This window comes from Coniosporium apollinis (genome assembly GCF_000281105.1).
Source record: "Coniosporium apollinis CBS 100218 chromosome Unknown supercont1.8, whole genome shotgun sequence".
In the NCBI taxonomy this organism is placed as follows: domain Eukaryota; kingdom Fungi; phylum Ascomycota; class Dothideomycetes; genus Coniosporium; species Coniosporium apollinis.
The window spans coordinates 459156-475743 of NW_006913270.1; the positions used below are offsets into that span (position 1 = coordinate 459156).

The 16588-nt window shown below is 54.3% G+C and overlaps 5 protein-coding genes across 5 annotated transcripts; 3 read left to right on the forward strand and 2 right to left on the reverse strand.

The window, feature by feature from the left end:
* Positions 1–564: 564 nt before the first annotated feature.
* Positions 565–6622, forward strand: W97_02298 (uncharacterized protein; the record flags this gene model as incomplete). Its single annotated transcript, XM_007780198.1, has 4 exons — positions 565–629; positions 682–806; positions 888–3843; positions 4132–6622. The coding sequence occupies 4 exons, from the start codon at positions 565–567 to the stop codon at positions 6620–6622; spliced, it is 5637 nt and encodes a 1878-aa protein (XP_007778388.1).
* Positions 6623–7362: 740 nt separating this feature from the next.
* On the forward strand, positions 7363–11407 carry W97_02299 (uncharacterized protein; the record flags this gene model as incomplete). Its single annotated transcript, XM_007780199.1, has 3 exons — positions 7363–7437; positions 7506–10715; positions 10781–11407. 3 exons carry the CDS (start codon positions 7363–7365, stop codon positions 11405–11407), a joined length of 3912 nt encoding a protein of 1303 aa, XP_007778389.1.
* Positions 11408–11783: 376 nt separating this feature from the next.
* W97_02300 (uncharacterized protein) lies at positions 11784–12811 on the reverse strand (the record flags this gene model as incomplete). Its single annotated transcript, XM_007780200.1, has 3 exons — positions 11784–11942; positions 11994–12090; positions 12183–12811. 3 exons carry the CDS (start codon positions 12809–12811, stop codon positions 11784–11786), a joined length of 885 nt encoding a protein of 294 aa, XP_007778390.1.
* A 774-nt stretch (positions 12812–13585) lies between these two features.
* Positions 13586–14199, forward strand: W97_02301 (uncharacterized protein; the record flags this gene model as incomplete). Its single annotated transcript, XM_007780201.1, has 3 exons — positions 13586–13691; positions 13770–13947; positions 14013–14199. 3 exons carry the CDS (start codon positions 13586–13588, stop codon positions 14197–14199), a joined length of 471 nt encoding a protein of 156 aa, XP_007778391.1.
* Positions 14200–14313: 114 nt separating this feature from the next.
* On the reverse strand, positions 14314–16451 carry W97_02302 (uncharacterized protein; the record flags this gene model as incomplete). Its single annotated transcript, XM_007780202.1, has 6 exons — positions 14314–14834; positions 14885–15005; positions 15053–15085; positions 15139–15672; positions 15725–15983; positions 16039–16451. 6 exons carry the CDS (start codon positions 16449–16451, stop codon positions 14314–14316), a joined length of 1881 nt encoding a protein of 626 aa, XP_007778392.1.
* Positions 16452–16588: the final 137 nt, after the last annotated feature.

Below are 16588 nucleotides of genomic sequence, written 5' to 3' on the forward strand. Positions count from 1 at the left end.
TTCCTAGATATGTTACTTCGCTTGCCAGTGTTCGAGGGTGCGATTTTCAGGGTCCAAAGCAGCAGCCCCTCGTGCCTTTCCCTTCATTGCCTCCTGACTGTGTGCCTGTACCTCTGCGCAATAACGGTACTAGTATCTCATAACCTGTGAATCAACCGGGAATGGTTCATCGTATGGCGTGGGAGATGCTCTCAAGGTTCCCACCAGCAAGTCACGTGCTAAGCGAGATTTCAGCCATCGCACACCGGAGTCTTCTCCTTAGCCACCCGCCATCTCGTTTATGAATGATTCTGTGATCCACTTCCATTCACCGAGATTGTGGATGCAGAATCATGCAGCTGCTTCGGCGTTCCGTTCTTCCGTTTGAGCAAGCACTGCAGGCTGGGTGAAACACTTTCAAGCAAACACAGCACATCCGCACACAAAGGGTTACACCAGAAACGCTGAAGTTTCTGTTACCTGTTTCTAACGTTTCGCGAATTCTACAAGAGATTTCTTCAAAGTCCTACATCCTCGTTGCCTGACCCTGTTGAGCAACTTTTCTCTTCTGAACAGTCTATTGCAATGACCTCCGAGCGCCCCAGCAGAGGGGACGCTTCCAACGACGCTGCCGATAACAGTAAAAACTGGTAATTCATTTGCCTCTTCCTCCCAGACAAATCTTTCTGACCCGCAGTCTAGGTACAGCAAGCTGCTATCACGACGCGTCGACCTCGTGGGCGACTATGCCGGCAACGAACTGTTCCTGATCGAGGGCGATTCTCTACTTCTCAACGCTTTCTCCGATGACAAGCTTGATTTTACAGGTCTCTATACCATATGATACTCTTTTGTAGCACTACAAACATCACTTAGTTCCCGTTAGCTTACTGTTCGGTTCTCTACAGACGGGTTCCAGGTTCTACATGCAGCCTACAATGTGGAGAATTTCCTCCAGAATCTCCTGCGGCGAAAATGCAATTTCCACGTCGCTTTCTTCGACAATCATGAAGAGTGCTGTGTCCCGCCATCTACTCTACCTGAGAACAAGGACAAGTATCTTCTGGCACGAGCAGCGATAATTCGCCACCTTCAGAAAAACATTGGAATGACGCAGCCGCGCTTGAGTATCAAGACATTTCAGTCTTTTGACAGCGATGAGTTTACGAAGTACCTGGAGCAAACAGGTCTCTACTTCATCATGTGTCATGATGGGGCTGTGTCAGTGCCACCACAATCGGCCAAGCCGCCGGTGGAGGACGTCTCTGAAGATAGCGACGAAGAACTTACCGAATCTGGTGAAGATAGCGACGAAGACGGCTCCGAAGACGACCCTGAGCATGATGAGTCTGAGGACGATGAGTCTGAGGATGATGCTTCTTCCGAGGAAGACAGCGGTGATGAAGATGCACGGCATGTGCGTAGTAGACGGGCTTTCCGCAACTTGATACACTGGTGCATTCGAAAAGGCTACAACGTTGCGCTCATAAACGGCCTTGAGTGGAGAGACACCAAGGTCATCACCGTCGTTCTTGAGGGCCACTCATTCCGCCACGGAGGACTCGGTGCTGGAATCCGGAATACCAATTCCACTTCACCGACCGAGGAACCCCCCAGCAACCGTGCTTGGACCTCCTATATTCAAAAGCTGGCCCAGCACGGGATTGGCGCCCGTCCTGAAGGCCAGGGCAAGTTTACGGAACGCGAGTGCCTTGCGGTGCTCACGGTTGCCAAAATGCTTTCCCAAGACGAATGCGACACTCAAACAGCCTCGAAGTTCCTCCTACACATTGCTCTTCTACGCCATTATGCATTGACGGAGCGGCGCGTGTCAGCCACCAAGACATCGGATAGCGAAGAATTCTTGCAAGAGTATGCAAGCAGTTGTCTTTCGCTTATGAGAACCTGGAATGAGTCAGAGCTGGCTGTTCGAAGCTCGATAGTTTGCGATGTCGCCGATTTGTTGGACGGTAGGCTATTCAATGCATGCGTCGCCTCTAAAACCGCAGCCGTCATGGACGACAAGACTGAGGCGCTCCTGAAAGCTCTCATCAGCGCTACACTTGCACTCTGCGGCATCGCAGTGCCGAACTCCCTCCACAATACACGAAGCCAGAAGCTGCAATCCACAACGAACAGCCAGAATCATCAATCACGCACCACGAGCCGAAGTATGTCGGTACTACCGTTCAACAATCCTGTGTTTGATACCCATCTGGTCTCCGTCCACTTGTCCACCGACGACACCCTCTCACAGGTAAGCGAGTCGGCTTCAAGAGTGTTTCGAGAGCTTTCGCACTGGCACAACGCGAAACGACCGCTCGACCGCAAGATTGCTCCGGACGCGAAACAGGCTTTCTATGCGAACAGGCGGAACCAGCGGTGGATGGCGGAGATGATGGCTTATGCGGCAAGTCTTACCAATGCTGTCGGCAACGCTCTTGAACCCGAGACTGTTGTTACTGGCAGCAGCGGCGCACCAAAAGCCTCGTCAGTGGATAGCAGCAAACGCCAGGACCTCCAGAGCAATGCTAAGCAGTCCAAAGCGGACAGCAAGCCCAAGAAAAAAGGACCTGCCGTTATGACAGTAAAGGAGAAGATAGCCGCAGAGAGGGCTATCAAAGAAGACGCGAATGCCGAGAAGCACATCAACGCCTGGTATGCCGTCTGCAAAACGCTGGATAAGGAGCAAGATCCCGGATCAAGATATTTCAAGACAAAAGAGTACCTAAACAGCTTGACGGGAGCCAAGCGCGATGCTGTCGAAGCTGAAGTACGACTCTTCATGTTGGATGCTCTGCTCAGCTTGTGGATACGCCGCTGCAAAGAAGGAAAGAAGGAGGAAGGTTTTGGCGTGGCGGCACTCCTGTGGAATACCATCACCGACATTGATAAAGTCAAAGCGGGACTGACGAAGACTGTTGCCGCTCATGTTCAGTCTGCGGTCAAGAGACTCGGGTTGCCAGCTGTCTCCTTGAGCGCGTCAGCATCTGCGGACCGCAAACTTCCCTTCACCTTCGTTCTGGACTCCTACGCAGCTCTGGACGTCTCCCTCCCCATGACATCGAAGGACTTTCAGCTCATGCATTGTGGGCCCTTCTTTGACCGTAATATCGACTCTGCACCAGACAGCAGAGTTCCGTTCGAGCCTGACGGCTGGCAGCGAAAGGTCCTTGACGAGATTGATGCAAAGCGAAGCCTGTTCGTTGTTGCGCCAACGAGTGCCGGCAAAACGTTCATCTCGTTCTATGCGATGAAGCAGATCCTGGAGTCAGGAGACGATGGTGTCCTCGTCTATGTCGCCCCTACCAAAGCTTTGGTCAATCAGATCGCTGCTGAAGTGCAGGCAAGATTCTCCAAGAGCTTCAAATACGGCGGAAAGTCTGTCTGGGGTATCCACACACGGGACTACCGCATCAACAATCCGACAGGCTGCCAGGTCCTCGTCACGGTGCCCCATATCCTCCAGATCATGCTACTAGCACCATCGAATGCGAATTCGTGGTCACGCCGAGTGAAGCGAATCATCTTTGACGAAATCCACTGCATTGGCCAAGCTGATGACGGTATCGTCTGGGAGCAACTCCTGTTATTGGCGCCTTGCCCGATCATCGCATTATCTGCGACGGTCGGAAATCCCGAGGAGTTCAACAGCTGGGTTGCTTCAACTCAACGGTCCATCAACATCGATCTTACAATGATTCAGCATCATCAGAGATACTCTGATCTTCGCAAGTTCATCTACCATCCACCCAAGGACTTCACTTTCGACGGTCTGGGTGAGCGACCAATGCTAGCACCGCTGGGCCTGGACGGTGCAGCTGAGTTTACTTTCATGCATCCTGTTGCGAGTCTGATCAATAGGTAAGTCTCTATCGTATTTGATGTAGAGTTGTGGTCGATCTAGTTCTGTAATCGTGTCGTTGCAAGACGATGATACCAGTTTTGCACGATCTGTGGCATCCTGGCCTGGAGCGCGGTCACTCGGATATGGAGTCCAGACCCGGAAAACCCATAGCTGATCGATGCACGAAAGTGCCCAGCTGCTGTGTGATTGCAGATCTCACTCTATCGCAACTTCATTCTTATTCCCATTCTATGTTCGACGGGTTGCATGGGTACTGCAAGAGCCTCCTGCTGACATGAAATCAGGTCGAGAGGTATGCCAGACGACCTAAGTCTTGAGGCTCGAGATTGCTTCACTCTATGGCAATTGATGGTCAAGAATCGGAGCAGACGGTACCCCGTGGCCGAGTCGCTGGCACCACACAAAGCCTTGCCGGACATTGTCCGCAAAGCAGACATCATCCAGTGGGAAGCTTCTCTAAAGAAAGTTCTGAAGGAGTGGATGAGAGACCAAGATTCACCTTTCAATGCGGTTCTCGAGGATTTGAGCAAGCCACACTCCGAACAACGTGCTGGGGGTGCGGTTGCTGACGCTCGACCTTTCGACCCGGATGGCATTTGCGAAACGACACTCCCCTTGCTCGCAACACTTCACGCCCAAGATGCTTTGCCCGCCATTTTGTTCAACTACGATCGCAGCATGTGCGAGAAGATCTGCACAACGCTCATGAGCCAGCTTGTGTCAGCTGAGCAACAGTGGAAAGAATCCAGCCCAAAATGGAAGGCAAAGGTCACGGCATGGGAGCAATGGAAGAAAGAGCAGGAGAAGAAACCCAAGAAGGCCCCACCCAAGACTTCAAAGAAGAAGGGCGGTAAGGGTGACGACGAAGATGGAGACGAACGCGACAGTAAACTCGACCTGCAAAAGGATGCTGCCACTGATGCGAGTCCCTTCGCATCTTTCAATCCTGATGCGCCAGTTGAGGGGTTCCACTTTGCCGACTTGAAGAAACTCCTTCCTTCCGAGCTGCAACAGTATTGTTACCAACTGGAGAGGCGCGGACTCCCCGCCTGGCTCGGCGAAGGCCTGGCTAGAGGCATTGGCATCCACCATGCGGGTATGAACCGTAAGTACCGTCAAGTGGTCGAAATACTCTTCCGCAAGGGATTCTTGCGAGTTGTCATCGCCACCGGCACTCTTGCTCTCGGCATTAATATGCCTTGTAAGACGGTCGTGTTCTCCGGAGACTCCGTGTTCCTCACAGCGCTCAACTATCGTCAAGCTGCTGGTCGTGCGGGTCGTCGTGGATTCGACATGCTGGGCAATGTCGTGTTCCAGGGCGTGCCGTACGGCAAGGTCTGCAGGCTGCTCAGCTCGAGACTACCGGACCTCAACGGACACTTCCCCATCACCACGACGCTTGTACTGCGGCTTTTCGCCTTGCTCCATGAGTCGAAATCTTCGCAGTATGCTGTCCGCGCCATCACCTCGCTACTCTCTCAGCCCCGCTTGTATCTTGGCGGAGATGAATCCAAAATGACAGTCCTCCATCATCTCCGATTCTCCATCGAATATTTGCGGAGGCAACAGCTTCTTGACACCCTGGGGCGGCCTTTGAACTTTGCTGGATGCGTCTCGCACCTGTACTTCACCGAGAATTCCAGCTTCGCGTTCCACGCGCTTCTGAAGGAGGGATACTTCCATCAACTGTGCAAAGGCGTCCGACCCAGGCCAAAGAGCACCCTGCGGGACTTGATGCTGGTTATGGCTCATCTTTTCGGGCGCCAGCCGTGCCGCCAGGCAGATCGAGAGTTCATCAAGGAGGTTGTCAAGCGCTCTCCATCCATCGTCTTCCTCCCGCCATTGCCCGCAAAGGCTGCCAGGGTGCTTCGTCGGCATAACAACCAGACGCTCCAGATTTTCAGCACCTATGTAAGGACGTTCGTTGATCAGCACATCGATTACGACGATAGCCATCTGCCCCTCACCGGAATGAAGTTTGGCGGTGACGCGCCTTCGGCTTCCACCCCACCGGGGGCACTGCCACACGCCGCAATCAGGTCATCTTTCGTTGCACTATCTGGCTACGGGGATAACTTCGCGTCCATCTCGGACCTTTGCCACACAACTCGGAGCGGCGTCTTCCTAGAAGAAGCCGTGATCCCCTACATCAGTCTCCACCCCGAAGAGTCCGACGTCCCACTGAACGCCTACCTCTACGACTTCTTCATGCACGGCGACGTCACGGCTCTCGACAAAGCCAACCGTATCCGGCGAGGCGAGGTCTGGTTCCTTCTAAACGACTTCTCCCTCATCCTCGCTACTATCATCACCAGCCTTATGAACTTCATGAAGCTGACCCCGGAGTCCGACGTCGACTTGCTGGACGTCATGGGCAGCGGCGACGTCTTCGAGGAATCAAAGGACGACAAGGTCGCGGAGCTCGAGAACGAGCCGCTAGCGGGTGGAAAGGAAGCCGCAGGCGCGAAGCCGCAGCAGGCTCAAGCCAAGAAGATGGCCGCTACTGTCGACGATAGCTGGGATGGGGAAGCTGTGACCGCTGCTGTGGGAGCACTGCGCGTCTCCAAGGCTAAGGCGGCTGATAGCTGGGAGGACCATGCTGATGCTGTCGAGGCGAAGATTGCTAAACATAAAGCGAAGCGGACCGCGGAGCAGAAAGAAGCTAACGCTGCTGCGCGCGATGGGGATCCTGGAAAAGGGCTGATGAATGTGTTGAGGGCGTTTCAGATGTTGAAGCAGGAGTTTGATGGGAAGTTTAAGGCTATGTGGGCGTAGATTGATGGCATGGGGAGAGGGTAAGGGTCTCGGGTTAGAACTGGATATGGGCATTACCGAATTCAGAACGAGTATCGGATGCAGTGATGATCATTCGGGCATCATCAATAGGTGACTGGTAGCGCTTGCTTTTACATTCTTACACAGCTTAGACGATGAGAAAGAAAGATCTTGTGGAAATGATGAATCCACAACAAAACTTCCTTTACGCGGATTAACATGTTCAACGGTCGCACGAAGAGTACATGGCAGCATCTCAGCTACAAAATCGCCGTGTTAAAAGCCGCCCCGCACGTTTCGTCCGACCATTGATCCTGCTCCATTGCAAAGTGCTCCCTCAAACGTGTACAGGAAGATCGTCGTTGTACGAAACAGTCCGTGGTGGTTTCAGGTGTCCGATTTTGGATGACGTTGAGGCTGAAAAGAGGCGGCTCGTTTCCCAAGCGACCACCTGCGGCAAGATCAAGAAAAACACCCAGCTCGACCTGCACCATCAATTGGGGCCGACGCGCTTTCGCTCTTTTCTTCTCCAATACAAACTCACATGCTGTATCGTTTCCAAGTAGCTTCCAGCAAAAGTCCATTCGTTAGTGCACGTCGCATGCTGTTACGCCAAATTACACAACTGTACCGAAGACCCGTAAACAGCCCCGAACCACCAACACTCGTTCGAGCTTTGCTACTCTCGAAGCTATACGCAACCAGATACACTCGTTTTACCAACGGCTCGGGCGTGAGAAATGCCTGCTTCAGCTCCGGCGCTGCCTACTCGGTTCCCCTGCTGGTGTCAAGCCGTCTACTCGTGGGGAGGAGAGGTACTTCAGCACTATATCTCACACTCTCATGGCAGAAGGAAGCATCGCTGACATGACAATCTTCGCAGACAAAGCGCGATCTTGGCTTCATCGAAGGCGACCTTATAGAATGTCTCAATGCTGGCGACGGATCGTGGTGGATGGGCCGGTTAAGGCGCGACAAACGCATGGTCGGACTGTTCCCTTCAAACTTCGTAAAGCTTCTCGACGAGAACTTCCAGCCTAGTCGCAATGCCAGTCCGTTACCACTACAATCCGGAGGAGGCGGCAGCATATCCAGGGGATCAACACCAAATTCAGTTGCCGCGAAGCCGACTCCTCAGAAGTCCACGAGCATGTTCCGCAAGCCATTCCAGGCATACTACGCCGCTGGCTCACCTAATCCTACCGCCACTGCGAAGAGCGCCAATGGAACTTCTCCAGCGGCCTCCCCGCATGGAAGCGTGTCAAAGCACAAGCCGTATGCGTCAATGAAACGCCCTACGCCTGAAATACAGAAGCCACCGGATACCCCAAGTGCACTTCCCGCACCTGTTCCTCGCTCACGCGGCTCAAGAAAAAGGTCAGCGGATGGCAACCACACGCCTTCTCCACGGCCACAAGCGAATGGTTTCTCGCAAGCGCGCGCTGTATCGCCAGCGCCGCCGAGCCGTGTACCTTCGCCTGCTCCGTCAACGTCAAGCTATATCCCGTACCGCGCACCTTCTCCCGCTCCGCCCCCGAAAGACTATTCATATTACCGTGCCGCATCTCCTGCACCGCCAGTCATTCAAAGCTCTGCTCAAAGATCGAGAGCTCCGTCTCCGGCCCCGCCGTCACAGTATCATGACCACGTACGCGCCGTATCTCCAGCGCCTTCTGCCGATTGGCGCCAGTTGCTTCGTAACCCGTCACCAAATCCATATGAACTACCTGAAGCATCACCTCCCCCACCACCTCCGCCGGCCCATCGTGTTCTGTATAGCCAGAGCAGAGCGCCGTCACCAACACGCTATGACTCGCAGCAGGATTACATTGGGCGGTACCATACGCCTGAGCCGCCGCCATCTGGTGGCAAGAACTATACTCCGTCGCCGCTGACAAATGCGATGAACGATGTGATGTCCTCTCTCGAAGACATGACCGCGGCGAGGAGTCCTACGCCAGAACCGCCGCGTCAGCCGCAAAGTGTTTGGTCGCCAGAAGCATTTGAACAAGTTTACACAAAGGAGAAGAAGATGCGTCCGCGGACGTCTTTGGGCATCGGAGCACAAGAGGAGGAGACCGAGGATGACGTCTACAACACAGATTCCGGCTACCAAACACAGCACGATGGACCGCCACAGATACACAACTATGTTCAGCGCATGGAGAGTCGGCTGCGAAAAATGCAACAGGAAGGCCAATCTCGCCCACAGACCGGATCGTCTCAATCTTCTGGCGAGCCTCCGGCTCCTCCACCCAAGCATGAGTCTTACCAACCACGCCCACAATCTTCGCTGGAGAACGCCTCCGAAATAGCTGGCCGGACCAACTCTCGCAAGTCGTTGAAAAATCGAAAATCGGCATACGACCTCGGCCGCCAGATGCTGGACCGCACCTTTACGACCAAAACAGCACAGAGTACGAGCACGAATACGACACAAATGACGGATCACAGCCTTATGAGCGGTTATTCAGCTGGTGCTATCAGCGCTACGAGCGCAGGCAGCCTGGCACGCAGGAAATGGGGTCTCGGCAGCATCCGCGATAGACCGCAGAGCGTGATGGGTAACACCCGAGACGCAGCGGGCAGCAAGTTGGGCTTCGCTGGTGGAGAAAACAGACCCGAAACACCCTTCACAGGTGTGACATACCACTCCAGCCATGACTCCAACCAGTCGAGGCCAGACACATCGATGAGCAACTGGCAACCCCAACCGAGTGGACCAAGCACGGGAGATGGATTAGGCGGCTTCGCGGTCCTGAAGCCAAAGAAGTCCGGCTTTTTTAAAAAGATGATCGAGTCTGCCAAAACGGGGGCTGCGAGCGCCAGGAGCACCATTGCAACTGGCCAAGTCAGCCGCCCCACCTCGTACCACAAGAATTCGACATCCTCGATACTTCCCAACGGCGTGACAGCTATCGCGGGAGGGACTGCTGCACCCAGACTGGACTCTGCTGCACCAGGTTCTGCGGCAAGAGATATGGGTCTCGGTGGCGGCAACGACTGGGTCCAGGTGAGACGGGATGTCAACCGCTCAAACTCCATCAGCCGCAACGAGCGCATCGAGCGGGCCGAGCGCTGCCAGATGCTCGATGTCCCCGTCCTGAACCCCGTTGATCTCCTCTACGAAACAGCCGAGGGAGACGAAGGACTCGACGGCCTGCCTATCGCCGACCCAACAGACTTCACATCGTGCAATCTCGCGCTGGTAGACAAGACCGCGCGGTTCGTGAACAGCATCCCGCCCATGACCACCCCAGCGAGTCTGGCACAGGGCTATGTCTGCCGCCCCTACAGAAGCGACGTCCAGCGGCTCCGCGCAATCTTCACCTGGGTCGCCGAGCGCGTCTCCTGCGAGGAAGACTTCGAAGGCGAAATCGACACCCGCCGCGTCATCCAATCCCGACGCGGCTGTGCTAAGGAGATTGCCGTGCTTGTCATGGAAATGTGCGCTGCGGTTGGCATCCACTGCGAAGTCGTGCACGGCCTGCTCAAATCGCCGGACGAGATGCTCGATATCGAGATGGTGGCGCGGCCGAACCACTACTGGAACGCTGTCATCGTGGACGGCGAGTGGCGCATCATGGACTGTGCTTTGGCCAGCCCGACGAATCCGAAACGGAGCGCGTATAGCAGCGCTGGCAGCAGCGTTGCTGAAAGCTGGTGGTTCCTCGCTCGCCCGATGGAGATCTGCTACACGCATGTTCCGCTGCTGCCGGAACAGCAGCATGTAGTGCCGACGCTGAGCCACGATATCCTCATGGCGCTACCGGTGGCCTGTCCGCCATACTTCCGGAACAATATGAGGATCGACGAGTTCGATACCAGTATGCTGCACATGGACGGCTTGGAGCAGGCGCATGTTTTCCTCGAGGTGCCGGAGGACATGGAGTGCGTGGCGGAAGTCGAGGTGAGGGTGTTTGCGAGGGACGCGGATGGCGACTTCTTTGAGAGCGGGGAAATGGTGAAGAAGTCGGCGTTGGCGCAGCCGGATTGGGTTGTGGGGAGGAAGCGGTATACGATTAAGGCGCTGTTGCCGGGGGATGAGGGACAGGGGACGCTGAAGGTTTATGCCGGGAAGTGCGGACTCAGGGTATGCCATCCCTGTCCCCCTCCATTGACCTTTTCGGATCTATTTGCTAACGGGACCGCCACCAGCACTCCATAAAACAAAACCCCCACCCCCTCGCCCTCTCCCTTCCCCTCTCTCACACCGGCTCCAACCCCCCCTACGACTTTCTAATCCGCCACCCAACCCCCCACGCCCAGCGCCACGACCTCTACGTCGCGCAACCCCAGTGCTACCGCCTCGCCATCAACAACACCTTCGTCTTCGCCGTGCGGCAGCACCCGTCCTCGCTGTCCCCTACCTCCGCTTCGTCCCGCACAGGCGACACATCCATCAGCTACTCCGATGCCTCAGGAAGAAGAAGCCCCATGCCAACGTTTGCAGCCAGACCGGCGTCCGCAATGAGTATGGCGTCTGTCTCTGCGGCGGGGTCCGTGGGGTCGGATCCTAGCAATCCGTCGAACGCTTCATCTGTTTCCTCATCAGCTCCGCACAAGCCGGCGAAACTAGCCGTCCAGAGTCCGTCGGGGAAGATCATTAGGCTCGTCAAGCGGAACGAGCAGGTTTATGGCGGAGCGAGTGCGGTGATCGGGGAGGATGTGGGAGGCACGTGGGAGACTGTGGTTAAGATTGGGGAGAGGGGGACTTGGAGGGGACTCGTGCTTGCGGATCGGAGCGCGCGGTGGTGCGTTTTTGCGGAGTGGTTGTGTGTGTAGTGATGTGGGGCTGTAGATCAATTGGATTGTAAAACATAAAAGTCCGTTTAGGGGTGTTAGCGTGTAAGGGTTGGATGGGTAAGGGGCGTTTGAATAGCCGGCTGTTTGTTGTTTTGGGCAGTGTAGATTCTGAAGGACGTGGCGCGAAACACTTGTACATCATAGGGATGAAAGACCCACTCGGTCTTATGTTAGCGCCACTGGAAACAATACAGAACTCGAAGCTGCTGGTACGTACACTAGACAACGCTCAAAGCGTTTCACCGGGCCTGTTATTCCAGATCTCCGTAATCTGAAGCGGAGGACTAACCATTCCGTCTAGTAGAGCAATCTCTCCCAGGACTGAAAATGCGACACAGAAGTCGTACCTGTTGATTCAAGCAGAACATTCGTCTCGTGACCACATGAGTTTGCCTTGCTTCCCTGAGTCGACATTAAGAACCTGGCCATGGACATTGCCAGACCATTTCTCGCTCGCCAGGAAGACGATGCTTCTTGCAACTGCCTCGACAGGGACCGGTTTACACAGCGCGGTCTATGCGTGTTAGCGCCAGTACGAAATGAAGACTGAGGGTGATCAACTTACAGTGGCTTGCGCATCGAGATAGTACTGGTTGGGATCCTGCTTGCACTCCTCTTTGAACCGTGCTGTATCCACAGGACCTGGCGCAATCGCGTTTACCCTAGGAGTTGCTTGTGAGTTACTCCATCATACGAGCGTATGATCGCGGTTATTCATCCGGGTAAGATGTGATGGATGCACGGAGAACCGTACCTCGCACCCGGCCAGACCCTGGGCACATCAGACTTCAAGCTCTGCAACAACCCAACCTGGACCGCGCTCTTCGACGCCGCATAATCGGCATTCGACCTCTCGCCGAACCAGCCACTCTCACTCCCCACCATAATTAACCCCACGTTCCTCCAGGGGTTCTCCTCATGCGGCCGGTTCTTCTTCCTATCTTCTTCAGCCCTGCCCCGAGTAGCTCGCTGTTCCCTCAACCCCTGGAGCCACAGCTTTGCAGCCAGGAAAGTCCCGCCCACATTGACATCCATAGTCCGCTTAAACTGCTCTAGCGACATGTCTGCGGCGCTGTCGTGGTGCTGCAGCACGCTTAGGTCGAGGGACGCGAGCGCAACGCAACATATGACGGGCCCAAAACTATGTTCCGCGTCTGCCCAAGCTCTCTGCATTGATTCGGTGGACGAGATGTCGGCCTCGATTTCTAGCAGCTGCTCCGAGACTCGTGTCACTTTGTCGTGCCTGATGTCAAGGGAGGAGACCGATGATCCCGCTGCGATGAACGCTTTCACCACAACACTCCCGATCAAACCGGCGCCTCCGGTGACAACGACGTGGGTACCATTCAGGCCGAGCGAGAGGTCGAATTGGTTGCTCTCCATAGTTACGGGTTTCGGTTCAATGGTGTAACAGTAGGACCGGTACTTGCAGTGCCCTGAGCGGTAGCGTCAACGGGTTCCTCGGCGGCCCGTTTGGCGGCAGCCCTGTTCTGCCTTTTCGGCTATTGGTGGAGACGGTTCCGCTCAGGATCTCGCCTCTGAGCTGGGCGCGGCATCTAAGCGTCCTTGTCAATCAACTAGTAAGCACATCAATCTTAACACCGTGACAGCGGTTTCAGTGGCTTTGCTGCTCCTTCGCTGAAGGTGTCAGGCCTGAAGTGGTCGAACCAAAAATTAGGTTGCGGGTCTGTGCTCTATAGCCGAACGGGCCGCTCCGCAACCGGCCGATCGAATGGAGCCCACGTGAGCCCCACGCGAGGTACACGAGGTCTCCCGCCAGGAAAGATCTAAATCTTAACCGGTCGTTGGCTTACATGACGGCGCCGCTAGCTACGAAAGCTTCTTCGGTGTGTCGGCCCCTATATCGGCCACCCGGTGCTCGGGCAATCCGGATACGCGACGCGAGGAGTCAATCGAGCCGGGTTCAGCGCTGAATAAGTCTTGGTAAGCATCTGCCAGGTGATGCTCGTGACAAGTCCTCCAACCCGACGCGAAGAGCATTTATATTTCCAGTTCCCACCACAATGACTCCCATTGTGCTATCTTTGCTTTTCGCAGACACATATTAAGCAGCCGTAGTACCCTTTACTTCATCATCTCTCAAGCGTCTATTTGAACACCATGGACGACGACGGCCCAGCAGCCGCCGCAAAGCTTATGGCTATGCCCAAAGTTCCCATCAACTTCGTATCTGCCACATCAGGGGAGATGTTCTCTCTCGGTCAGATCACCATCCGTGTCATGGAGGATGGCAGCCACACAGGTAAAGACAACCCCCCATACAAAACATCCCGAGCGAGTCATTGCGCATAGAGAAGCCATTTGACGCCTATGGCACCAGACAACCGTATTGGCTCTGCAGAATTTACTCTTCCGCCTCAGATCGGAGGTCCTCCAGCCCATTGGCACGAGATGCACGACGAAACATTCATGGTTACAAAAGGGTCTGTGCGCTTCCATGCGCCAGAGGGCAAGACTATCGACGCAAAAGTTGGCGATTTTGTTACGGTGCCAACACGGTAGGCCGAGTTTTGCTGATCCTGTATCCTGAACTTTTAAATGGATCCATCCTCATGTCTTTTAGAGCGCCGCACACCTTCTCAAATCCGTTTGACGAAGAGGCGAAGTTCCTCTGCACGTTCACGCCTGCGTTTTACATCAACTACTTTAGGATATTAGGGGAGATGGTAGAGAAGGGAGTGGCGATGGACAAGGAGATCAATTTGGAGGTCATGGCGAGGTATGCCACCTTGCCTGCGGAGGGGATGTGAAATAGGGGTGAAAGATACTTCAGATATCGATGCCATCATTTGGGGTTGCGGGTGGTAGGCCTGTCCGAACTGAACGTAGTGGTCCAGATCAGACTGCATTGTGAGAACTAAGAGCTAGGTCCGGCGAAGATGCAGTACCAGCCATCCGAGAAGCCGGTACCCTAGCACAATCGCCAGCAATATGCCCACCCATAAGCCATTCCTATCCTGCCTGTACCCATACACTGCCAACACCGCCTTCCCATCAACTTTACACTGGTCGGCCAAGTCGCTCACATACATGCACTGGCAATCTTTGCCGCAGTCATACGTCCTCTCCGCAAACTCATTCACCATCATGCCCTGGAAGACATAGGCCTGATAGTCGATGTAATGGAACACGTATCTGTAGAACACATTGAGGGTTTTTGGCTCGACCATGAACCCCATAACGCTCATCCAAAGCCCGTTGGCAAACGCAGTTGCGGCAAGGGCCACGACAAAGATGGGAGCGAGGCTTGAAATCAGTATCACAAGGGATTCGGCGGCGATTAGGTCGAGGAACAGGTACATGACCCAAGTAAAGAAAGCGGTGGCGGTCGGCCGGAAGTTGGAGAGGAAGTAGGTTATCGAGGAGAAAAGGAGGGAGATGATGACTAAAGCAATGTTAGACAGCTGTTTAACCGGGAGAAGCCGAAGGACTTACACAGATATGGGAGGCCGATGATGAAGTTCGCTATCATGAATGCCGTAGGTCCGTAGAGGCCGTTCGCTCGTTCCTTGACATACAAAGACCGGTCTTCTAGGAATGACGGAATGTACGCGACCTGACCTTCGATTAGTGGCGCTTGTACCAATGCTGGCCGTGACTTACCGCCATGAAAGACATGAAGGCTCCTCCGAAGAACTGTTGTATCTCTGTAAGCATTGGGCGTATCATATAAATGTGACAAGCCTTACAATTGCATTTATGAACGACTGGATGTTCTTTTGATCCGTATCAAGACGGAGCCACACTGTTCCCATCATAATCGCGAGGCCCATGTACATTGCTACACGGATGCCATACGCTACGACATCCCTGTAGCTCTTGATGAAAGAGCGGTGGATGAGTGTAAACGGGAGCAGGAGCTTGTTAGCGGAGCCATATTCCTCAGCAACAACCGTAGGGGTAGTTTCCCGGGGAGCCGTCTCCCCGCCGATTTCATGTACAATTGTTGTGGCGTTTGGCGATTTACTCCATGATGACTGTATCTTCTCCAGCTGCAGGTGGGCCCTCTCTGTGTCTCGCGCAAAGTCAATGTTCACCAAGTCAATAACGTACTCAGCCGGGTTCATGTATAGAGGCATGCTATATCCCAGCGAGTCAAAGTATGGTTGGACGTCCGCGATAGTGCCATTGTATGCAATCCTGCCGCTCGAGAGAAGAAGTAGCTTGTCGAAGAGAGCGAAGGTGGATGTGGATGGCTGATGTATGCTGGCGATGATCAGGATCTAGAAACTGATCAGTTTTGATCTGTCGCCCGTGTTTCCGAGAAGACTATACCCCATGTTGCTTCGCAATGCTCCTTACAAAGGAGATGACCTCGAAGCTTGCCGCCGAATCCAGCCCGCTTGTAGGCTCGTCCAAGAAAAGTATCTTCGGACTGGTTATGAGCTGGCTGGCCACACTCACTCTCCTCTTCTGGCCGCCACTGATACCTTTGCGGATGGGCGTGCCGATCAAGGTATTCGCCTGACTTTGGAGTCCAAATGCTGCTAGAAGGGCCTCGATCCTTTGCGTACGCTCTATCTTGCTTACGGTACTGTGATAAGTGTCAGCTCGGTGTGTATCACGGCAGGGCTACTAATATTACTCACCTAGGAAGCGATAATTTGGCGGCGAAGTAAAGCGTCTCCTTCACTGTCAACGAGCCTGTAAGCGCGTCCTCCTGTTCTACGTAGGAGCTTATGCGCCGGAAATCCCCTAGCGATGTTTGGCTGCCATTGACATATAATGACTTCTTGACTGTAGCCTTTCCGGTCGTCCCTCTGTGAGCTAGAACATCAAGTAAAGTCGTCTTTCCAGAGCCACTGGGACCCATAATTGCGAGCAGTTCGCCAGCTTTCAAGCCACCGCTAATGTCAGACAGAATTGTCTTCGGCAGCTTCGTGACTCTATCCTCCATAGTGACAGACACACCCTCCCAGCTAAAGCCTTGAATGGTCGTGTTGGTAAGGTGAGCATAGTCTCCTCCGCTTTTCTCGACGTCTGGCACCGAGATGTAGTCCATGGTCAGCAAGTGGAGGTACTGATCTAACACGGTCGATCTGCAGATGCTCAGGAAAGTTGATAGATACGGATTTGGGTAGAGCCGTTAAGGAAGCCAATAGACTCAAGCGGACTCGCAAACAGATATTAAACTCTAGA